The sequence below is a fragment of the Podarcis melisellensis genome (genome assembly GCF_964234715.1).
Source record: "Podarcis melisellensis genome assembly, chromosome: 2".
Classification (NCBI taxonomy): domain Eukaryota; kingdom Metazoa; phylum Chordata; class Lepidosauria; order Squamata; family Lacertidae; genus Podarcis; species Podarcis melisellensis.
In genome coordinates, this window is record NC_138529.1 from 33,249,147 (window position 1) to 33,273,146 (window position 24,000).

Sequence of the window (24,000 nt, forward strand, 5' to 3'; positions counted from 1 at the left end):
TCCTCAGTGAGAGAGAGAGACTTGCTCATAGGCAAGCTGTAGCAGTGAAACCTGCTCTCTATAGATATGCTATGGGAGCTGGGCAGACTTGCTAAGCAAAAACGAGACAGCAGAGAGACTGAAATACGGGAGAGGACCAGATCAAGAGGCAGAAGAAATGCCGCCCTGTTCTCAGCCGCTAAACATAGCGGACGCTTTCCTCCCAAGTCTCTCCTTTTGTTCATATGGACCATGTCTGTCCCTTTCTGGACAGTTCCAAGTCTGTACACAAGTCTGAACCCTCCCAATAACTGCTGAAGCTCTTTACGCTGCAACAGATTAGGTTGCACTGCCTATAAACCCTTAGCCCAGTGAGTACCCCAAGCCTTTGTAGGAGACAATTGTTCCAGGTCACCGTTAAATCTCTTCCGTGTTAAGTACAAGGTGTCCAGAAAATTAGAATGGCTGTTTGTAAGACTGGCTGAGCTTTTAAGAAACGTGATTAATTCAGCTTAAGCCAGATTTCCACCTTCAGATCAGAGTGGCAAGAAGTACTGTTTTTTTGAAAGGATATTTCAGATCAAAAATAATTGTAGTAGATCAGAGGAAGTGACTACTAGACCCAAAGCAGTGATATTCACTTTATGGCTTACATGCCATATGTTGGACTATTAGTCCGACTGACTCAACACAGGGATCTCCTCCTGGAGACAATTGCACTTAACCACTTAATATTTGGAATGAATAAAATACAATATAATCAATTCAGCACATGCATTGTCATGGCTTCTGTTTCCCCTTATCTGTAGGTCTGGTGTTTTCCTATAGCTCTATGTACATTGTATAATTCCTAACTACTAATACTGCCCTTGAAAGAAGAATCAAGCTCTTAGATGCATCATTTCCTACCTTTGACCCTGATCGACAGATGCACCAAGAGTGGATGCCCTCGCTTTCTCCCCAAGCTCCCCACTGGAGCAGTGGACAAACTGTGCCTTTGTGACTCTGTCATAGTTTTTACCCCCCCCCCCATGGAATACAGTTGTTGAATGCTGAGGGGAAACCGACTGTAGAGCCATGTGCGTCCAAAATGTAGCAGCTGCCTAGAAAGCGCACATTGCAGAGTCAGCTGGAAGTATAAAATCAAAGGCAGCAGATTGAGAGCGATGTGTTTTTACACTCACGTGTGGCATGTATAAAATAATACAGCTTGTTTATTCACTTGTATGAGCTGTGCTGGCTTTTGGGGTAGATGTTGCCTTACAAAAGAAAACGGGAGTGTCAGGTCATGGCAGAAACCTCCCCTTGTGGAGCTTGTGTTTATTACCCAGCAAGCCTGCAGGTGGGTCCTAGGTTCTGGCACCAAGGAGGTAAAAAACAAAACAAAAAACCGAGCACAGGAACATCTGTTAGGGCTCTGCCCCAAAGAAACTTACGAAGGCATCATAGCCCTTTGGAGACATCTGGCCAACACTGAGGGAAGAGTGCTCCGTTTCTGCTTACGAAGCTCACCAGAATGATCAGATTTCAAGTTTAGCAAAGTGGAAGATAGAACCGGATTGGCCAAAGTAAAGAAACCATCCAGGCCTCTACTTGTGGCTGCCTACACAAGTTCATGCTCTGTGTTCATGCCCCCGACCGCTTTACCCCAGAGTGCAGGAAACATTCTGGACTAAAGCTACAAGTGGAGTGGACAGGACATGTTAAACAAAGCTCAATATCGCTGCCGGATACCACTTGCGCCCTTTCCATTTCACATTCGTTCCAGTCCCTTTGGGGTGCCTCTGGGTCATAGGTTTCCCCACTGCTCAACTGGGGGGAACTGATCCACCTCCCCCACTTCTGTGCTGGGCTGGTCTCCTAACGCGAAAGTCAGTCGGTACCTCAGCCTCACCTTCTCCTGCAAGGAAGAAGGAAACAACATAAAGCTGCAGTCAAGAATACAGAGTAGAAAGACAGAGGAGCCTGGAACAAGGTTGGCGCGTGCCACGACGTTATCTGAGCACTAGCAGGGCTGAGCAATAGTTTGTCTGATACTTTACAAACCGGGGCAACAAATTCCTGGAAAAAGAACAATGCACAAATTCTATATCCAGTTCTGTCCAAAGTTGTAAAGCTGAAAAACGCATTAGGCAGAAGAAAAGCAAGCATGGGACATCCTTTCATATTCCCTAAGTGTGGCGGTAGGCAGAAAAGAAATCTGCTGATACAACAGTATAATACAGAATTGTAGAGAGAGATACAGTAGTACCTTGTTTTGTCTAGCCGAAAAGGACGCTAGACAAAGTGCCGCTTCTGCGCACAGTGCGATTTAGTGCTTCTGTGCATGCGCGAGCAGTGAATCCAGAAGTAACCCGTTCCGATACTTATGGGTTTGCCGCAGACGTTCGATGGAACGGGCGCTCGACGAGACGGACGTTCGACGAGGTACCACTGTATGTGTCTCTCCATCTTACAAGTAGAGCCGTAGCTCTAATTCTCAGACTATGGACTGTGCAACACAGCTATTTCAAGGAAGATGTAAGATGTGCACCTGTCTTTCTCGCTTTGAGAGTCACAAATGAATAGTGACTTCTGCTTGTGCAATGGGACCATGCCCCCCCCTCCTGCACACACCCTACATTCCCCAAAATAGGCAAGGGGGGAACCCCCAGAAAAGTACACGGGGAAGAGGAGAACTGCCTGCCTGCAGACTGAAATGCTTTGCCTGAGGAACCTTAGTATGATGTTGAATTCCTCCTTTCAGATCAGTAACATCCTAGATTCTAGAAAACAGCACTTTTATCTTCCACCAGCAGTTGGCCAGATGATTATGGTAGCTCACCAGAAGAGCACAAAGGGTATGTAGGCTTCCCCATTCCCTGTTGTCACTTGGGACTCAAATTTTAACTCCCTTGGAACATGGATATCAGAGCAAAGGGGTCTGTCTGCTGCAAGATCACTCTCAACTCTGCTCAAGACAACCATGAGCAGAAACAGAACATTTGATCTAAATGGTCTACTTGTGTAGAATATGGCAATATCCCTTCACTAAGAAAAGGTGGAGAAATTGTGAATGCAAGTCTTCTCACCTTCCTTGGATTTGCCAGCAGCATGACCTGAGTGATCGCAGCTGGCGGCTGGATAGGATTGAATGGAGCTAGCTCTGTCCCCGAAGGTGGCTGCAACTTCACTTTCATGGACTGCAGATTAAAAAGCAAAGGAGAAAATCTTATTGAGAGCAGTGGTTTGTGCAGAAATAAAAGTCATGTTGCATCACTGAACACAAATATATTAAGGGAAGCGGGCGTGTTTACTGAGCACTGACTAAACCATAAAAGCAAATATTTGTCTAGTGGACTTAACAGGATGGAGACACTAACTGACACCTTAATTCTAAACTCATTACATGGATGCAAGCCCCATGGATTCGGTGGAATTTTATTCCAACCAAAGATGCTTAGGACCGAGGCCTAAGACAGTAGCTTGCAACAACTATCCTGTAATGTTGCAGCAGATAAAATATGCTATTCGATAGAATCAGCTGGAAAGTAAGTCTGGTCCCAACCTCCTGACCCAGCAGGATTTGCCTGCATGAGCAGCTCTTGATCTCTCCTCCGGCAACAAGAGGATGCTGGTCTCTTCCCCTATTGGTGCCTGAGAACGGCCATCTTGGTACCTTTGGCACTGCTGCTTGTAGCACAATGTTCTTGATAGGAAGGGGTGCTGTGTTTAACATCGAAACCACCACTACCAACACATCGGGCCGTCCGGGGGGGCACTCCTTGGCAAAATGCAGGAGGATGCGCAAACCGTTCTTGTCATAAGCCGTCACAGGAAGAGCACTGCCTGCAAGGGGGAGAAGGTGCTTACATGACACAACAATGCATATTGGGAGCTGTGTTAAGAGAATCTGCAAAGCCTCTATTCTGAACAAAAGCGTCATCTCTAAAGCGGATGCTGATGAGATGGTCCCTAAAAGTAGGTGCAAAAACCTCTTGACTTTCATATATTTCTGTTTGGGCAGATTTTGCCCCAGAGAGAAATAAGTCTGCTCCAGATACACCAGTGTCCTTGAAAGGTTAATTATACACCTTCCTTAGATGTGATCCTTGTTCCAGCCTGGATTGTATTCTGGCAGGAAACCTGGGATATTGCACTGTAATCTAACCCACACATCCTACTAATACCACTAGAAGATAGGAAGCAACTTGAGGCAAATGTGAAGATGTACTAGGTGAGACCAACACAGCTGGAGGCTCACAGGCTCCCCATCCCTGCTTGAAGCAAATACTGGCTAGCAGTTTTCAAAGCTTTTCCTTTCAACCATAAGATCATTGTCACACTAAAAGCATGATGATTCTCCTTGAGGGAGGGGGCCTAATAGGGAGTAGAATGGAGCCATGCAGAGTTCCCAAACCCCTCTCCCTCTACACCCCCAAAAGACTTCAGGACAATAGCTTGGGTTTGTAAAAAAAATATTCCTAACTCTCCAAATTATGAAAATAAGGAGGCTTTGATTGATTTATTGATTGAATTTATATTCCGCCTTATACCTGGAGGCCTTAGGATGGCTCACAGAACAAAACCAAACCACAAAACCACAAAATATATAATCAAAATAAAAACACGACCCCAATAACCCCCCCAAAAAATCCCAGATTTTAAAAGGGCATGAACTAAATGAACTGAAACATGCAATCCAGTATCAGCAGTAAGCAATAAAAAATATTTGGGATGCCTACTTGGCTTAATGGACTCCAGTGGGACATGAACGTTGCCCAGGGAGATCTCAGGTCCTTTCAGAGGACTTCCTTGTTGCTGGAAGGAGGCTGGCTGGAAGAGGGGGCTTCCTGACCTGACAGGGCAGCTGCCTGGGTATGGAAGTGGAGGGACTCCTGGAGCTGCAATGGGCAGCCCTGAAGCGGATGTAAGAGGTGCAGCAGCAGCAGCGGGCAATGCAACTCCACCAGGGAAGACAGAGGCACCTAGGTTTGCTTGAGCTGAAGGTCTGGAATGGAGCGGAAAACAAATGCAGGTTAAAAAAGAAAATGAATGCAAAGAAACATACTGAATGTCTCTGGTACCTAGTCTGCACCTATTCCCCGCCCACTCTGTATAAAGCACTTAGAGTGAGCATGTGTAACTGCTCCCTCCTACAAATAGCAATTGTCCTTTGAAAAGCCAGTGTTGCCCACCACTGCCTGGTTCTGTGCCCTGCAGATTGATGGGGCTGAATGAAGAAATGAATGCGTCTGCATTAACATGGGGAGGCAGAGTACCTGCCTGCCAAAATCCCTCTTAAGTAAAATCTCCTGCAGCATGGCAGTGAAATGCCACAAATGATGTCCATGTGGCGCAGGTACTTGGCTCAGTCAAAAAGTGTTTGCTGGCCCCACCAGTCAACCGATAGCAAAGCCCTGTGCAAAGTTACCCACATGGCTATCGGGCCTCTCACTTCTTTGCCTTGCAAGACTCAGCCATCAGCTCATCAGTTGCAGTTTGTGGACTGTGCCTTTGCTGGCATGGCTGCATTTCAAACACGGCAGGTGAAAGGCAAAGTCATTGTGCTCTCAGGTGACTGAGAGGTGGGCAGCCCTGGGGTGTGGGAGAAAATAGTGATCTGGCCAATTGGCCAGATACAGTTCCCTGCTCCCGACGTAGAAGAGGTGTCCAAATCTTCTTCCCTGGGGCAGAAGCATCCCTTCATTCAATCTGCCCTTGATGTACGGCAAAGGCAGAGACTCTGCAACTCTTCCCATGTTAAGATTGCAGGTCCCATCATCCCTGACCACTGGCCATACTTGCCGGGACCAATGAAAACTGAAGTCCCACCTAAGAGCCGGGGAGGAAAATCTGATTCATAGCAGCAATTATTTCCAAGCAGAAAGGAGGAGAAAACCTTACCCTTTGCTCTCGTCCAGATGTCCTATGGGATCCATGTTGTGCAGATCACCACTTCCCATAGCAGAGCCCAGGTACCCAGGGGCACCTGACATTGCATTGGACGGTCCCAGTGGTGCCGCAGCAGAGAATATGAAAGGGGCTGAGGTAGGGGCAGGCTGTGGGGCTGTGAATGTGGAGGCAAGAGAGGCTGACGTTCTACCCGTGGGCTGTGACAGGGCAGGGAGAAGAGGTGAGTTACAGGCAACGGAAGCTGGTTTTGGGTTCAAGAAGTCCAGATCGACTGGTTCATTCTGCAACGGAGGAAACAAGCGAAAAACGGTGCTTTGCAACACACTGATAAATGTTTAACTTTCCTCCTGTTGTTATTCTCAATTGCTGTATTTTACTATTTAGCAGACACACAATGACTGTTAATTCAGAATTTAAAAAAACACCACAATTTAAAATCAGAAAGTCAACAAAAATGTGGCCGAGACATATAAAAATGTGTCAAGTAAATGCTGGAAATGTAAGCAGATAGAAGGGTTGTTCCTCCATCTGTGGTGGACGTGTAAAAAATCGAAAGGCTTTTGGGAAATGATAGCTGGTGAAGGCAATAAGGTATTAGCGTAACTGGTATAATGCAAGCATAATAATGAAAGTCGGGGGTGGGGGGGTGGCATGCCCTAAAAGGGAGTGAGAACTTAAGGCCAGAAGCAGGACAGATCACAAAAGGCACCACCTCATTTCAGTCTAAGAAAAGCTGTTGAAGGTGTGTGTTGGGAGAAAGAGGGAAGCTAATTTCTCCCACTGGGAAAGGCGGGCTGGTCTTTTTTGGTACAGTACATCCCCTCAGGATATTACAAGCTAGAAAATGAAAGCAATGTTCAGCCCAGGACAGATTAGCATGCATTACCAATCCTCTGGCTTACAGAGCATCAAAAAAGGATAACATCTTGGGAGTGCAAAATTATTCATACTGTCAAAGTGCAAAGTACCTGGAACATGTTCCATTGGCTGCTCTCAGGAACTTCTTTTGCTGCAGTGGGAGCTGGGTCATTCAGGCCTAAGCGCAAAACGACATTTTAGGGAACAAAAGGAATAGGCAAGCAAAATGTGTAAATAAGGGAACAATCCCAGCTGAACCAACATTTAACTATTCAACGGATTGAGATGGGAAAGATCCACCTGAGTGCAAATCCACCCTCCATGTGGTCACTTCTGAACTTTGCTCTATTCTGACTGTAAGGCAGATTTATTTTATTATGTAACAAGCCAGCGGTAAGCAAGCTCTGCATTCTATATTCATTCATTCATTCATTCATTCATTCATTCATTCAGTTCCAGCGGTTTTTTAAAGGCGTTACTCAAGGGTACACAGTACCAGCACCTCTTTGTTGTGGCATTTACTGTAACAACTTCATGGTGAGGGCCGGCACCTATTTTTCTAGGGGGAAAAGCACTGCTTGGTACTTAACATGCCTCCTTTCAAGGCAAAGCCCTCCCAAGGCGGCATTCAAAAGATAATTAGGCTTATACTCTGCTTCCTGAACATTTGTTGTTGTTGTTGTTGTTTAGTCATGTCCGACTCTTCGTGACCCCATGGAGCAGAGCACGCCAGGCACTCCTGTCTTCCACTGCCTCCCACAATTTAGTAAAACTCATGCTGGTAGCTTCGAGAACACTGTCTAACCATCTCGTCCTCTGGTGTCCCCTTCTCCTTGTGCCCTCCATCTTTCCCAACATCAGGGTCTTTTCCAGGGAGTCTTCTCTTCTCATGAGGTGGCCAAAGTATTGGAGCCTCAGCTTCACGATCTGTCCTTCCAGTGACCACTCAGGGCTGATTTCCTTAAGAATGGATAGGTTTGTTCTTCTTGCAGTCCGTGGGACTCTCAATAGTCTCCTCCACCTTAATTCAAAAGCATCCATTCTTCGGCGATCAGCCCTCTTTATGGTCCAGCTCTCACTTCCATACATCACTACTGGGAAAACCATGGCTTTAACTATACGGACCTTCCTGAACATACTAGAGCTAAATCTCTGGATGTTCTTGCTTTCCCTTCTGGCGGCTTCACCAATAGCAGCTGGCTGCTGTAAGGAGGGGTGTGAGGCACGATGGAGGGGTGTCCAACCTCTGCAACTTCTCAGATGGTGCTCTTCCTCCTGTTCAGTGGTATCTCCAGAACAGGTAAGGTTAGATAATCTGGTGATTATCTAATGTTTATTAGATGGATTTCCCCTAAAGTGATTTCTGAACTTTGACTTTTATTGTTATTCATGTTTTTATACTATATTTTATGCTGCTTATACAATTAAGTATTTTAAATTTGTTGTTAGCCGCCCTGAGCCTGGTTTTTAAACCGGGAAGGGCGGGGTATAAATAAAAAATTATTATAATTTATTATGGACATGCCACTCTCTGTAGCTCTCAGTGATAACCCAGTCCAGTAAATTCAAGTGGAGGGACTTTTTTTATTTCTTTCTGGGGAGGTGTGGTAGGGGGCGTTTTCTTAACAACAGACACTCAGCAAAAATACCGGCAAACCTGTGTGCAGCAGCTACTTAGCAGTGCCTCCCACCGAAGCCCTTAGGAAAAGGCGAAAGATTTGTATGATCTGAAGAGAAGCCAGAAACCTTCCACAGCCAGTGCACCCAAACCACACCTGCCTTACCTAAGCATAGCAGTTCCTCGTCAAGCAAAGAGATGGAATTGGCCGAGCTCGTCAAGAGAGCAGAAGTGGCTTCTGCCTGGCTCGACGAACGACTCCGGGGGTGACCGATGGTCTGAGGGGGAGGTGGTAGGATGGGGATTTCTGACGAGGCTGGAGCTGGAGTTAATGTCGGTGCTGGTGTCAACGTCGTTGGGGGAATCGGTGGTGGCGGAGGCGTGCTAGAAATGTCCAGTCCCGCCAAGTCAATGAGTGTACTGATGTTAACGGAAGAATCACTTCCTACAGTGATGAGGAGAGAACATAAAATATGGCAACGGATGCATACAAACAATATAACAATATAACATATCCAAATCAAGGAGGGCGGTGGTGGTGCAAATGCCTAGATGCTGCTGAGAATACCATCGGTTTTCAAATTCTATGCCTCCTGTAGTAAACCTTCAAACATGAACTGCAGGTCCCTCAAGTTTCCATGAGTGTGCACACCATTATCCTCAAGATACCCAGGTCCTAAAAAGTGACCACTTTTGCCCAAATTTCTTGACTGACACCCTTGCACAGTGTTCAAGTAGACACAACGGACAACACCCAGTGATGTCCAACTCCTTCCTTAACAGAAACCTACTTGTACAATGGGATGTCAGATTCCTGCTCTCCAGAGTGGATTTTTGAGGCAGAGGGAGGAGAAGCTAGAAGCCTCATTGTGTTGAGTGGCCATCTCACCCAAGGGGCCAGGTTTCATTTCTGAGAAACTGCTGTACTAGGGCAGAATGTATTATCAGTTCTTTATGTAGGTAAAGGACACCTGGATGGTTAGTCCAGGACTCTATCCAAAGCGGGTTACAATATTTTTCTTTTTTAAAAAAAGGACACTAAAGAGACAACAAAGGAAGGGGAGGGACATGGAAGCAGGAGAAACATACTCAGACTTTATTAAAGTATGCCTCTGTGTAAAAAAAGAAACAGACTTCCCCTAATTTTATTAAGACGTGCAAAACAGACTTTTGGCTGCATTCAGCTCTTTCCATTGATAGTACGAACTGGGAGCTCTTGGCCATTTCCTGGGCAATTTCTTCTGTCTCTAATCTTAAAGAAAATTATTAATTGATAATTAACAATGCTGCGATAAACCCCCATATTCTGATGTAGATCAACAGGGCCACCTGGTATTCTCACCCCCTGCAGTTAACCCTAAATGGTGAGCTATTCTCCTGCATTGTCTCTGAATATATATGCTCCACTTAAGCCTTTCTAAACAATGGTCTGACTGGTCTGAACTGGCCAGGCCTTTTGTAATGTAAGTTCAGAGTAGTTAGGGAGGCTCTTGGCAATTTTCTGGTTAAGAGATTGCTGACATCAGAGATGGGGCTTATTTTTCAGCTGGAGCCAAACAATGATCCCCATTAGAAAGGAGGCAGCTTTTACCTGGCTCAGATTCCCATGTGAGCGTTTACTCTCAGTCTTTGTCTTCCTGGAAACCTGATCAGGAATGCAAAGATGCTCCCTCTTAGAACCTCTCAGCTAATCAATGTCTGTTACCAACAACTAAACACCAACTTAGCATCACCTGTAGCTTTCTGCATTTAATTTCCTTCTGGCCACACTGTTGACAGCTCCCCCCCCAACCCCCATATGTTTATAACCCAGGATAGCATTTCATGAATCTTCAATGGGGATTTAGTGCAGCTGGGGGGCCCTCTTTCAGCAAGCCCCTTTGAAGGTGCACTTTTGCAGACAGAATGTTTTTGAAGTGGCTCACCTTGAGCCTCGCTTTGTCTGTTTGCAGGTGCAGTTTGAATCCAAACAGGCCTGCAAATGAACTTCAAAGGGGCTTGCTGTTAACTGCTAATCAGCTGGCATCATAATGGCAACCGTGCCCACCTGTCAAAGTTAGCCTGCAGAGGGTGGAAGTCAGGATCCAACTCCCTGCCCCTGTTGTAAGTCAATGGTTTCACTCTGGAATCCTTTGTTCAAGAAAGGCCACTTGACAATCACGAACAGAGCGTCCTCGGAAGCTGAAATGTTCTCCCTCTCCCCTCTGAATATTTGCCCTTTCTGGTGCCAGTTTTGCACCCACTTTTTCTTCTGCATATCTATACCCATAAATCATTTCTGGGTATATGTGTCAGTGTTAATCTCGGAAGCAGACCTGTGGAGCTCCTCTATGAAAAACCACTTTCATTGCAGCTGGCCCTGTACAGAAGGATCTTGAAGGAGCAAAACCTATCCATGCTGAGATATCCTGATTCCACTCCCACCCACTGCTTCAAAGCACACTGTATGTATCATATAAGCAGACTGAATCATCTTAGAATTGCCATTTCTCTAGGATATCCCTGTCTTGTCTAAAATAGCGTGATCAGATAGTTGTAAGAAGACACCTGCATCCTTTTTGGAGGCTTAAAGACAATTGTGTTGCCATTGAACTGGGGCTAAAAGTCTCTGCTAAATTCTTCACCTTGGGATTTGATTACGGTGAGCAGCAATCCAGAAAGGAAGAGTTATTATTTGTAAAAAGACTTAAAAATTTAGAACAAGGGATTAGGAAGTACTTCTGTATTGTAAGTGACATATAATTTAAAGATTATACAAAAGCTGGGAAACATGATATTTCATAGAAGGGCCGGTGTTGCTCCTGAAAAATATGACTCACCATCTGTTGGAGGCAGCCCAGGAATATCCACTTCACCATTGACGACTTGCCCCTCAATAATTCTTTTATAGGAATTTATTACGCGTGATAAGTTGTCACTAGCCTGCAGGATGTCGCCTGTAACGGAGACACAAACAGTAAACGACCAATGTAAATAACTTCATCTTCAGCAATGCTTTCTCAGGCTAGGAACGGGACCAGCTCACTTGATTTCATTCATTTCCACGACAAAGAAATCCACCCACCCCTAACGGCACTGCCTTTGTAGGTGCTGCGGTTATATGCTTCTCTGGCTTTTGCCACATCCATTTCTGCTATCAATATTTAGGATTTATGTAAACGAAGGAAGATTTGGTGGTTGGGGGAGGGCCATAGCTCTGTGGCACAGCCCTGGCTTCCCATGCAGTAGATATCTGGCTCAATTCCCAGCATCTCCAGGTACGTCAGAGAGAGACTCCTGCCTGAAACTTTGAAGAGCTGCTGCCAGCCAGTGTAGACTATATTGATACAGATGGACCACCGGTCTTACTCTGTATAAGGCAGCTTCCTATGATATATATCTGATATTCTATCCAACACCTCTGACTTACCTATATGGATTATAGATTCTTTTCAGCTGACATTATACATAATATCCAGGCTTTTAACCACCTATTAAGGCAAAAGCATGTCCCAGTTTACCTCCGGTCCTGCAAAGAAAAACTTATCGTTTTACCCAGAGTGCTGTCATTATCCTCTGTCTCGCTGGCCAGTTTGAATAACGTCCGCCTCTTGGTTTCACATCTGTCATAGAGCTCCTGGGGAAGGGTGGGGAGAAGGTGAGAGATAGGGGCCAATGAGTCAAAATGGACATGTGCAGTGGCGTAGCGTGGGTTGTCAGCACCCGGGGCAAGGCAAGTAATTTGTGCCCCCTAACCCGTGGATTTGCGCCCCCTAACCCTAACCCTCAGATGTTGCGCCCAGTGTGGTCGGCCCCCCCTGCACCCCCCACGGTACGCCACTGGACATGTGCAAGCCTTTGTACTGAAACCTCATTTACTTATGCACAAAAGCCCAAGGCATCACCACTGCAAAGGCTTGACACAAGATTTCGATACAATATTGGTGGTCCAAGACGTGGACACTTGCGCTAACAGAAAAATTGATGCAGAGACATTGAGTCACAAGGGGTGAAAGCAAAAGAGACATGTTTGCCAACACTTTTAAACTTATGTAGCGGGTCAGAGAGTGCTGTGCAGACACCGCTCACTCAGAAGAACTTCTAATTGGCATTATTACTGAGACACCTTTTCTCTTGAATTGCTTCTGGTGCCTGAAGAGCAGTCGGTGTTACCTGAGTGTAAATGACTGCCTCTGGCTATTCGTCTTTCATGTTGGTGATAGATGTGCACTGTATTGTTATAGTTATGCATTTTGGGTTGTTGTTTTTAATGTAATTAACGTACCCCAATGTTGTATACCTGGAAATATCTTGAAAATAACCAGTAATCATTAAAAGTCTCGTTTGTTTTCCTCGATTGTCTTCTCCTTAGCTGAGCGATGCTGTCAGTTTGCATTTCTTAGTGCAGAAAGTATTGATCTGATGTGTAGAGATTTTTCTTATTCTAATTCATTCAAGAGGTTTCTGGAAGCTTCTCTGTATGAAAGAAGCTTCATGATTGTTTGGGGTATAGAGAAGATGAGTACAGCTGGCTTGAACTGGTTCTTTTATCTTTTCCAATTAAGATCTTGTTGACTATAAATATAAGCCAGAAGGAGCCTGGGTTTTACTTTCACTTTCTCTCTCCTTTGTTCTGGTGTCCTGTTCTGTATGATAGTGTTAAGGTTTAGTCTTATTATACGTTTTTGTAAATTTTTTTGTAAGTGCTGCAAATCAATTTTTATGGACTGTGCCAACCCTGAATGTACTGGATTTGTGACCATTATGCTCATTTGCCTTCAGTAGAAGTAAATCTCCGCTGGATGAAGTACAATTGCCTCTGGTCTATTGTCTGGAAACTCTGCTATGTGTTTAAGTTTTTTCCTTCCCAGAAGAAACTGGGGCGACAGGTGCCTGCACCTATTTTTGCAGGGGAAGCTGGGCTATAAAATTCCTTCATGTTGGGAGATGGAAGTCAAAAGAAAATCAGAGGGTAACAAGCACTCAAGGTTTTACCAGCAGAGAACTCACACTCACCTTCATCAGCTCTTTGTCAGCCTCCGAAGAGTCTTCTTTGCTGTAGTGAACCAGCATCTCGTTCAACAGCTTCACATTGTTGTTCACCTCCTCCAACGTGTGCATGCGCTTTGTGACTTTCTGTATGCGTGCCTCATCCTTCAAATTTTAAAGCAAAAGAGGTAATATGAGTCTTTCCTTTGTTCTTCCGCTACTGTCCAGGACAAGTTGGCTTGAAGAATCCAGAAGTCTGGTTACTTATCACCAGCAGTTACAGAATTCTGTCTACAGAGCCCCTACCTTCTGCTATCAAAATAGTCCTGAAGTTTTGACTTCTGGGGATACATTTGCAAAACAGGCAACTCTCAATCCATAGTAACAAGACCCCCACCCCACCCCACCCCACTCCTTTTTTCAGGGGGATTTACTCCTAGGAATGTTTGCACAAAATTAGGTAAAATGGTAGGAGCAAATTATATATTGAACTAGAGGGGGAAAGGGATACATAGATCATGGGGAGAAACAGGAAGCCATGCGAAATGAAGCGAGGATGACCAAACGAGCAGGAGAACAAAGCTCTTGTAACTGGAATCGTTGCCTAGAAGAGGGGAGTTTTGGCAGGTGCAACTCACTTTGCAGGAGTGAGAAAAGGTACACTTGCCCACATTCTCTCTTCCAGGCAGCCATTAAAGGCACAGGTGCTCTTGTCCTTCTTTGCATCTGGTCTCCGCAAGAGAAGCCTTTTAACCCTGAACAACCAGACAGCTCCTTGCCACTTCTGCTCCCTGAGCCTTTCAGAAATGCTGCATGTCTATTTTCAAAGCAACTTTCATGCTTTTCTTTCGGGGGGAGGATGCAAAAGGCCAACGTAAGATCAGAGGAAATCAGAGACAGGAATGCCATACCCAACCAAGACAAGGACAACCTATGGCACTAGAGGAAAAGGGAACTTCTGTCCTTGCAACTTGCACCCCAAACCCAATTCTAAACACAGCTGAGTTAGGCATGCCTAAGCCCACCAGTTTCAATGGACGGAAGCACACTTAGCTCTGCACAGCGTAGGGCTGTGACTGGGAGGATGAGCAGGAAAAGGACTAGGGCATCGGCAGCTATCAGTAACCCCAAGGAATACCAGGCAAAGGGGGGCTATAAATCACTGAGCAGCTTTTCTTAGTTTACTATGCAAACTCTAATTGCAGCATCAAACCTGGGTAAGAACTTGGGTTTTGCTCAGGAAGGAAACCAGAGCATTGTTTACAGACAGCACAGATATTCAGGTCTTCTGACATTATAGCAGCCCAATGGTACGGCTCAAATATTCTAAAAACGCTTAAAATTACAAAACAAGCCCCAAACAATGATCACCCCTACAGATATGTTGATTAAGTGCTCAGTCTCACCTCTTTCACCATAGATTTAATAAGCTTGTTTGCCTCCTGCAAATCATCTGGATTTTTGCTTTTTAACAGTTTAGCTAAAAGCTGCAAAAAGGGAAAAAAACTTTTAGGAAAAGTGTTTTAGGAGTGACAGAACTTTTCCTGGTTTTGCAGATTCTCAGTTGAGGAATTGATACCTTATGCTTGCATTAACCAAGTTTTGTTTTGTCTTTGAAGCATCCAACTTTTGGCACTCTGATCATGAACACATTAGAACAGAAGCAAGAAACGTGGATGCTATTGGAACGTACATCATATTAACTTGCTCAGGCTAGTGGTTTCAGTGCTCCGATAGGGGAAGCTGACAGCAGTTCATCACCAGCTACTTCAGAATCAGGACCGGGGTTGGAGGGAGCCAATGTTGGGTTGTCACTGGTCTCCCCCAACCTTAGCATGGTTGGTCCAGAGGCACTCTATGACAACTACAGCTAGGGATGAGGTTCATTTAGCAAGAGGAGTAAGACAAGAAAGTGCACTTTAAATTACTCATCTCAACTTTAGAGTGTCTATTTGACACCCACTTCTATTCCGTCCTCTCTCGAGACAGCAGCAGTCTACAGCAATAGTCCTTCTGGGTTGTGTCCAATCCTGTGCATGTAGAGTTCTATTCGCACAATGGAACTTCCCCTTCCTCTCCCCACACATCCTCAAAGTCTGCTCTGGAGGGTGAGGGTCTGTGGGGAGCTGCAGGGGAGAGGAGAAGAGGGAAAAGTTCCACTGAGCAAGCAGAAAGTCTGTTGCAATAATAGCCAAACAAGAAGACCCTCAATGTGCAGAAGTGCTGGAATCTGCACCATGTTCAAGAGCATGAGCCGTGACTTGGAAATTTCTGTTCAGGCCTAAACTCACTGAGTGCTCTAGGTGAGTCACTGCTGAGAGTATAAGCTCTTAAGTTTCGCTCCAGTGAGATGGCAATGGTAATCAGAGTCAGACCCCAAAAAATAAATTGGAAAGATCTATTTAAATCAAAGCATAGGAATGATAAAACTATATAAACTCAGCAATAACTAGAGTTTGAAAATGTATAAATGGAATATAAGAGCAGTATATAACTGGAAAAAGAATATTAACCAAACAGCCACCAATTAAGCATGCACATTACTAAATCCTAAATTGCATCTTTCTAAAACTTCAACCAGTACAAACTAGTTAAAAGGTTTCTAAATTCCCAGCCTTAAATTAGTTTAACTCCTCTCTCTCTCTCTCTCTCTCTCATCTGCAAATGGGGATAAGAAGACTGGTTTACTTATAGGAGTGTTGTATGGATGACAGGGAAAATGAAAGTGAAGCTCTTAAGTCCTTAGGGAAAGTGCTGTACAAATACCATTAATAATAATAATAATAATAATAATAATAATAATTATTATTATTATTATTATTATTATTATTATTATTATTATATTATTATTATTATTATTATTATTATTATTATTATTATTATTATTATTATATCATCATCATCATTAATTTGCAAACTTCATCATCCTCTCCTGTTCACATACATACACAACACATCTTACATTTTCTTCAGTGAAGCCATGCAGGGCTTTCCCAGGCTTCATTTTTTTTCATAGTTTAAAGACCATAACATGCTCTTGCCCCCTTTCTTTCAGCAAACAGTAAAGAGAAATTTAAATGAAGCTAATCATAGAATTGCAGAGTTGGAAGGGACCCCTAGGGTCATGGCTGGCTAAAGTCAGCCGAGTATTCCTGAGAGATTCACTGCTACTCTACATGCAGAAGAGGCAAGCCTCCTCCGCCCTCAACACAAAGAGGCAACAAGGAGTTAAACACATTTTGTAAGATACAAAAGCATTTGTGAAAACTTCCAAAACGTTAAGTTGTCGTGCTATGACACTCGTGAGAAATAGGAACTACTCAAAACATTTGAACCTTGGACATTTTTTTAAAAACTATAGCAAACCAGATTGAGGGGTGATGGTGGTTTAGATCTTTATATTTGCTATCCTTTGTCAAGCGCTAGAAGATGCCAAGTTCTAGGAATTACAGTGCTAATTTTTGCAGTTAGCTTTACCTTGGATTTCTCTTCATCATCAAACACAGGGTTTTTGGGACGAGCTGGAGGGGAGGGGATTAGGGTACTCTCTGCAGGAATTACAGGGTCAGACAGCACAATGCCTGGATGCAGAAAGGAAGAAAAACATTGTCACTCTTTACAGGAAAGCTCTCTGGGTTTGCTTGTTCACTGCCAGTTGTCTGCACACAAAAAACCCAGCAAGCTCTATCCTATTAAAGCCATCTTAATGCATTGAACTAGGGTCTGCTACCTGCAAATGGTGCTCTTAGTGGACTGCCATCTCAGAAGGTAGGTAAAAGCCTACAGTGCCTTATACAATTAGCAGACAAGAACCAGGCACTGTTCTGAGTCTCATTCCTACTGACTGTCAGTATGCAGCTCACCTGCTGACAGGCTATGATGGGCTTTTCTGTCTGCAGCTGAACTCCTGTAATTCACTTTGGGATGTCTTTAAGACTTGCTCCCTCTCATGATCTTGTAAGCCCATGTTTGTGCCCTTGAGCGTGTGAGCTTGTCCTGGGTTCTCTTACTTGCCTGACATTTCCTGATTATCATGTGACCTCAAACGAAGCATTAGGAGCGAGGGACAAAAAAATAAGCAGCTGGTGTATGGGTTGGAAATCAATGGTAATAAAATAGGCAGCCAGGGCCATAATCATCACAGCACTGAACTCTACAGCTCAGTTAAGATTCTGCAACCGGCGGGATAAGACAGCATGACTCTTGATCAAACTGGTTCACTGTCTAGGTGTGCAGAAGCTACTACCTCTGAGGTCACAAAATTATAAAGTGCCACTAAACAGCAGCTTAAGGAGTATATGAAAGGCTGAAGAAGGAAATTGTTTCCCACCTTGTCTTTTCAACATGTAGTAGGCGTCTTTGATTTTGGACTCGTCTGGCAGAGCCACCGTCCAACTATACAGAAGCTCAATTATTTTGCTTTTGACCTTCTCTGACACTCTGTCTCCCAGGTACTGCAAGAATAGCCAAGAAGGTGAAAGATGTTGGTTTCTCTGTCCTCACATCAAAGAACCTACTTTGAACCATTATGTGAGTTGTGGGGCAAAACAGTTTCTGTGTCTGAGAGATACAGGCTGTGTACATATAATATTTTACTCTAGGGTCCATGAAGACAGAGTACTTGTTTTTTTTTGTATGTAGTCCAAACATGATTCGGATCTGCTGCATATTTTTTGCCCCTGAAAAGCTCTTCTTGAGAAATTGAGTCTTGATCTGAAAATACATCTTGATTTTGCAGTTTTGATTGTGTCTATTTAAAAAGAGATGAAAATGGATGTAGGCAGTGCCAGCAAGGCAGGGATGTTGTACAGTGGTACCTCAGGTTACAAACAGTCTAAGTTAACGAACATTTTCGGTTACGACCATTTCAAACCCAGAAATGAGTGTTCTGGGTTGCAGGGTTTTTTTGGTATACGAACTGACATTCGGGGGTACCGCCACATCTCCCTGTCCTCCGAGACTTCTCTCTCCTTTCTCTATGAACCTGGGCAGCCCTGTGAGTTGCTGATTCTTTGGTGGCAGCAGTGGGGGGAAAGCGGTGAGCGGTGAGTCAGGCATGGAAGGCAGAGAAGGAGGGCTGAGAGCGGCAACCCAAACCTCCCGCCACTGCACAAAGGCACATTGTTCCACTTTGATAGACAGCACGATGCCTCCCTTCCCATCAGAGCAGCCCCGATCCCATTCCTACTTGCGTGCAAGCAAGAGGGGCGGGGATCCCTCAGCTGGGAAGGGAGGCTTTGCGCTGCCTAACTGAGAGATCCCTGCCCCCTCCTGCTTGCACGCAAGTAGGAGTTGGGGTCAGGGCTGCTCTGATAGGCAGCGTGAAGCCTCCCTTCACAGCTGAGAGATCCTTGCCCCGATCCTGCTTGCAGGCAGCCAGGTTGAATAGTTGTGGGGATCGGGGAAGGTGGAGGCAGCCCGGAAGCTGCATCTTAGAGTCCTTACACCACCTGAAGGCAGCCAGGCACTCCCCAGCAAACCAACTGGAAATGAATCAAAATCACAAGAAAACAAAAAATGACACTGACCTTGACCCTAACCCTAATTCTAATCCTTACCCTAACCCAGTCCTAAAATTAACCCTAACCCAGACATGGTCTTGTTAGATAGTAAAATTCATGTGAAATTGCTGTTTTAGCGATTGCTTTTCATCATCTGGAATGGATTAATCTGTTTTCCATTACTTTCTACGGAAAAGAATGCCTTGGTTTAAAACTGCTTTGGTTTAAGACCGGACTTCCGGAACAGATTAAGTTCATAAACCAATGTACCACTGTATTTACATTGTGGGGGAGCATATACCAAGATTGCAATCACTACTTCTTCCCTGGGGCAGGGGCAAGGAGGAGATGGTGTGAATAATCTAATAAAAGGGAGGGTTTTTTGAAATGTGTATGAAGTAACCACACCCAAACTTGTGGACAGCAGGATTTAGAATCAATCTGAAAGTGTCATGTTGAGGACAAGCACGAATGATTCCAGACTGAGAATAAATGGTCTAGAGAAAGTGAGGAACATTCTGAAGTGTGCGAATGTTATTTATTTACAGTACTGACAGCCCAGCTGATTCCAGTGGAATCTGATGCACAACATGTTTTATGGATTTAAGCAGATGAGACACATAAACAAGTGTAGAAAAAGCAAACCATACTAACCTTGGGAGACACAACTTTAATTAACTCATTTAAAAAACGAAACTTCCCTACTTCGTTGTGAAATCTTTGCCCACAGTTCTTCATGCAAGCTTCCAGCACCTGCAATCAAGAAAAATGCACATATACACACAAGATAAATCTAGGTTTCAGGATGGACCTATCCGAATAGAGATCCCTAAATTAGTCACAGGTTACCTATGAAACCTTCAAACATTACCTGTGCTTGGCATAAGGCAAGACTCCCCAGGAAACCAACCCAAGTCCCCTGGTGATTTTCTTCTGGTTACTTAAATATTGGACTGTGCACTTAAACAGAACCTGACTGCTTTTTACAGAAACATTGTACAGTCATACCTCAGATGTCAAACAAAATCCATTCCAGAAGTCCGTTTGACTTCCAAAACGTTCGGAAACCAAGGTGCAGCTTCCAATTGGCTGCAGGAAGCTCTTGCAGCCAATCAGAAGCTGCAGAACCCATGTTGGACATTCGGGTTCCAATGATCCTTCACAAACCGGAACACTCACTTCTGGGTTTGCGGCGTTCGGGAGCCAAAACTTTCGACTCGTAAGGTTTTTTACTTCCGAGGTACAACTGTACAAGGAATATAATTAGAATTGTCATTGTGCTGGTTGGCCCTTACAACTGGATGTCATGTCTGCATAGGAGACTACCTGTGCAGACCCCAACAGACACTGGTTGAAATTATGCTGTCAGAATACACAGACAGTGGGCAGAATTTTAAAAACAGAGTTAAAGAACACTTACAGTCAAGGCCTGGACTGCTTCCCATTCCTGTGGTGACTGGATTTTATGAGCCAGCAATCTCACGGCTATCTGTGGACTGAAATCATTCATTTTTTTACTTATTTATTTATTTACTTGCTTATTTAGTTAGTTAGTTAGTTAGTTGTGCTGTCTGTGTAGATGATGCTTTACAAAGAAGGAGAGGACAGAATGGTTCATACCTCTAGAAGATTACAATCTAGAAATTGACACAAAGGAAACAACGAAGGCAGGGGTAGGAAACAGAGGCAGGGGTAAACAGGTGAAAAACTATGTGATTCAAATGACATAGGCTTCACTTTTGCAGCTTAAATACATAAGCTGCATTCACACTTTCCAACATTTTATCTGCAAGCATACCCTGAAAAAAGCAAAAACCTTTAAAACTTCCAGATTTTAGAAGTGAAACAAAATTGTCTACATAAAATCTCAGCTGCCTGTCCCTATATAACACTTTCACATTAAATTAACACATTAAATTAAGCATCAAAGCACCCAAGGTTATTTAAAATTACTTCTACAAAACCTTGCAATGGGGTTTGAATTCTGGACACACACCCTTCAAGTTCTTTGTTGATCTGATCGCAGAAGCCAATGATGTACTCCCAGTCTTCTTGCCTATTCAGAGGATTGGTGGCTTTATCTGGTGAATAGAAACACAAGCTTGTTAATCCAAAATGCACACAAAAGGCGTCTTGTTTCCTCAGGACAGGGTAGCGCTTGAGAATTAGTACACTCTGCCACCTTCTTCTCATTCACTCCGAGAAATTAAAACCTCTCCCGCTGAGAAACTGCACACTCCTTGACTTCAGCACACGTCCAATCAGTCAAAATTCGAGTATCAAATGCTACAAGTTATGAAACCGGCAGAAAAATAGTGTGAAGAACATATTACAAAGCCGAGTTTTAGAAAGTGAAGTAAACAGCCATGCATCGTTCTCCTATTTGCCATTTTGCTCCACGTTTTGCCAATTTATCACATAACGAACTGGCAAATCCACATTCAGTTTTACTCCACTGAAACACGGACTGAGCAAGGAAGTCATAAAAAACCTAAAAGCATCTGACACAAACTGTAACATTCCAGTGATCAAAGGCGTAGTCTGTAACTGTAAACTTATCAAGGATGCAATCTAGGCAAAATGAGATACTTTTCTCCCACTGATTCCAATGGAATTTCAAGAGCATTGCACTTCATACTAGGAAGAGTACATGGCAGTTCCGTCTAGAGCACATCCACACCTTCCATTGCCTATGGAAAGTTCTTTCCACAAAAAATAAAACGTTTCACCTGACACCTGAGAGAAGAGAATTAAAGCAATGTTAGCTTCTGCATGTCTTTTTCTGCTTAGAAGGGTTTTTGAAGCAGGTTACCTCCTGAATGCCCTTTAAAGTATTTTGCAGAGATCTCACCTATGAACATACCTCTGACATTTCAGTATGGGACATATTCAACACCTGGGACCTGAATGCTCACAGTGGTGTTCACATTTTCTGTCTTCAAAGAACCCTTTCCACATGAGCTCATCTGCCAAGAAACACCCGTATATCTGCTATGGCAGTTGCTCATGTTGCTGAGGTTTGGAGAGCATGTCACACACTCAGTTTGCATGGGGCACTGTTGCCTTGCCTGAATTGAGAATGCGGCCCAGAATAGTGGGTCCCCAACTCCTCCCAAAATCACCTGGAAACGAGTTCTGTCAGCAGACGCCCTGCACAACAACTTCTGTTCGAGCAGCAGGACTTACTCCCCTTCTCCTCTCCTCACATCCAAACTCCCTGAACTTGAGCCGGGGGTGAGTGTGGGGAGAACCCCGCCCCCCAAAAAACCAGTGTGCAGGGAATAGAGTAATTGTTCCATCCAGCAAGCTGAAACACTGTTGAAGTCTTCCCAGTGGGTTTTCTGCCTGTTGTTTAGGAATTGTAACGCACTGCGCATGTGCCGTCTCTTAGTTTATTCCCCTCTTTATGGCTACTTCCTTCCTTCCCATATACAGTGGTACCTCGGGTTACATACGCTTCATGTTGCATACGCTTCAGGTTACAGACTCCGCTAACCCAGAAATAGTACCTCGGGTTAAGAACTTTGCTTCAGGATGAGAACAGAAATAGTGCTCCGGCAGCGTGGCAGCACCAGGAGGCTCCATTAGCTAAAGTGGTGCTTCAGGTTAAGAACAGTTTCAGGTTAAGAACAGACCTCCAGAATGAATTAAGTACTTAACCCGAGGTACCACTGTATTGACTCTCCGCTCCTTTCAAGTGCCTTGTCAACCCCCCTCTCCCCACAAAAGCCAATGACAGAGCCAAATAATTCTGGTTTTGCCCCCATTCTCCACCCTGCTATGTTCTACAAGGGCAACACTAAGACTAAGGAGGAGGAAGCTGACAGCTTGGGCCACTTCTGTAAATAAGAAGGCAGGCAGGTGAGAGTTGGCCAAGGACATATTGATATGGGTGGGGTAGCGCCCCATTCTCCCTAATGGATCAGCCTCCACCGGTTTGTGCCCTTGCTTTGTGGTGGGTACTGTTGTAGTAAATAGTGTTGTATTCATCAAAGGCTTTCACGTTTCTCATTGGAAGCAAGAGCCACCATTTATCACACTAAGCCCTGCTTTTCAGATGTTTTCCCCCTCCTTTCCCCCATTTTTGAAAGCAGCAGATTGCAGAACACGCAAGGTATCACGACAGATTTGCATTTCATGTTTCATCTGCTCCAGATAATTCAGCTCAGAGACTTTGCACTGTGCTACCTTCCACAGAGACACCCGGTTTAACCTAATTTCTATAGCAAAACTGACCAGGGCAAAACGTGAGAGAAAGAAATACTGTTCATTCTAGGGCAGCGCAATATGTGTCGGCACAAAGGCAGCATACACAAGCCAAAGATGATTAACTAGTAAGAACAAAGAACAAGGAGTACAATGAACCAAATTGTTTGGGACATCTTCACTAGGCCTGCAAATGCAAGCGCAGAGGAGCGGGCTGACTTCATTCTTACATGTTTTCTTTTATTGGGATCCCTATGGTCCACTAACATCTTTTACATTTACAAAGCAAGAGGGCACATTTGGGAACCCTTCACAGTCAAGGCTCTAATCTGTGTGAAGGATTAATAAATAGTCTTACGAACACAAGTAGCACCTTGAGGGATCAGACCACAAACCCTAGGCTTTCTCTCCCACATGTACACAAAAAAGCAAGACCTCTGCAGGAAATTCTCTGTATAGTACAACTGTACCTTACGCGGGGGTTCAATTCCAGGGGTTCCGTGTGTATACGAAAATCATGTACTGTACATCCAAAAACATTTGGGCCTCATGGCTGTTAGATGCCTATACAGTGGTACCTCGGGTTAAGTACTTAATTTGTTCCGGAGGTCCGTTCTTAACCTGAAGCACCACTTTAATAGGGCCTCCCACTGCCGCCGCGCCGCCAGAGCCCGATTTCTGTTCTTATCCTGAAGCAAAGTTCTTAACCCGAGGTACTATTTCTGGGTTAGCGGAGTTTGTAACCTGAAGTGTCTGTAACCCGAGGTACCACTGTATGTGCAAATATTGTAGGAATATAATGTTTTAACATTTGAGAAAAGAGAGTGCCAGATTATGACCTCACTTCCTTACTATAATACTCCCCAAATGAAAAAAGTTTTACACTGCCACAATCAAAATAATAAGTACACAGCAGGTTTCATCTCCAGAGACCGAACTTGGCATGTTCCATTCTAGGGCTCGAGCACCAGCAAC

General features: G+C 44.3%; 1 protein-coding gene across 7 annotated transcripts in view; it reads right to left on the reverse strand.

Annotated features, from left to right (window-relative positions):
* Nucleotides 1-538: 538 nt before the first annotated feature.
* GGA3 (golgi associated, gamma adaptin ear containing, ARF binding protein 3) overlaps nt 539-24,000 on the reverse strand; it is a 29,064-nt gene continuing 5,602 nt past the window's right edge. For 3 of the 7 annotated variants that reach the window (XM_081899654.1, XM_081899653.1, XM_081899656.1), the window contains exons 2-17: nt 20,816-20,900; nt 20,240-20,315; nt 19,474-19,572; nt 17,649-17,772; nt 16,796-16,899; nt 14,725-14,805; nt 13,346-13,483; nt 11,885-11,966; nt 11,170-11,286; nt 8,517-8,795; nt 6,843-6,910; nt 5,866-6,155; nt 4,704-4,969; nt 3,638-3,807; nt 3,051-3,161; nt 539-1,879 (exon numbers count right to left, since the gene is read on the reverse strand). In XM_081899654.1, coding sequence (XP_081755780.1) covers nt 1,769-1,879; nt 3,051-3,161; nt 3,638-3,807; nt 4,704-4,969; nt 5,866-6,155; nt 6,843-6,910; nt 8,517-8,795; nt 11,170-11,286; nt 11,885-11,966; nt 13,346-13,483; nt 14,725-14,805; nt 16,796-16,899; nt 17,649-17,772; nt 19,474-19,572; nt 20,240-20,315; nt 20,816-20,900 — 2,201 coding nt within the window. In that variant the 3' untranslated portion in view covers nt 539-1,768. Of the gene's footprint in view, nt 1,880-3,050; nt 3,162-3,637; nt 3,808-4,703; nt 4,970-5,865; nt 6,156-6,842; nt 6,911-8,516; nt 8,796-11,169; nt 11,287-11,884; nt 11,967-13,345; nt 13,484-14,724; nt 14,806-16,795; nt 16,900-17,648; nt 17,773-19,473; nt 19,573-20,239; nt 20,316-20,815; nt 20,901-21,682; nt 21,949-24,000 lie in introns of those variants that run through there. The other 4 variants (XM_081899659.1, XM_081899658.1, XM_081899657.1 and 1 more) reach the window with 3 other exon arrangements.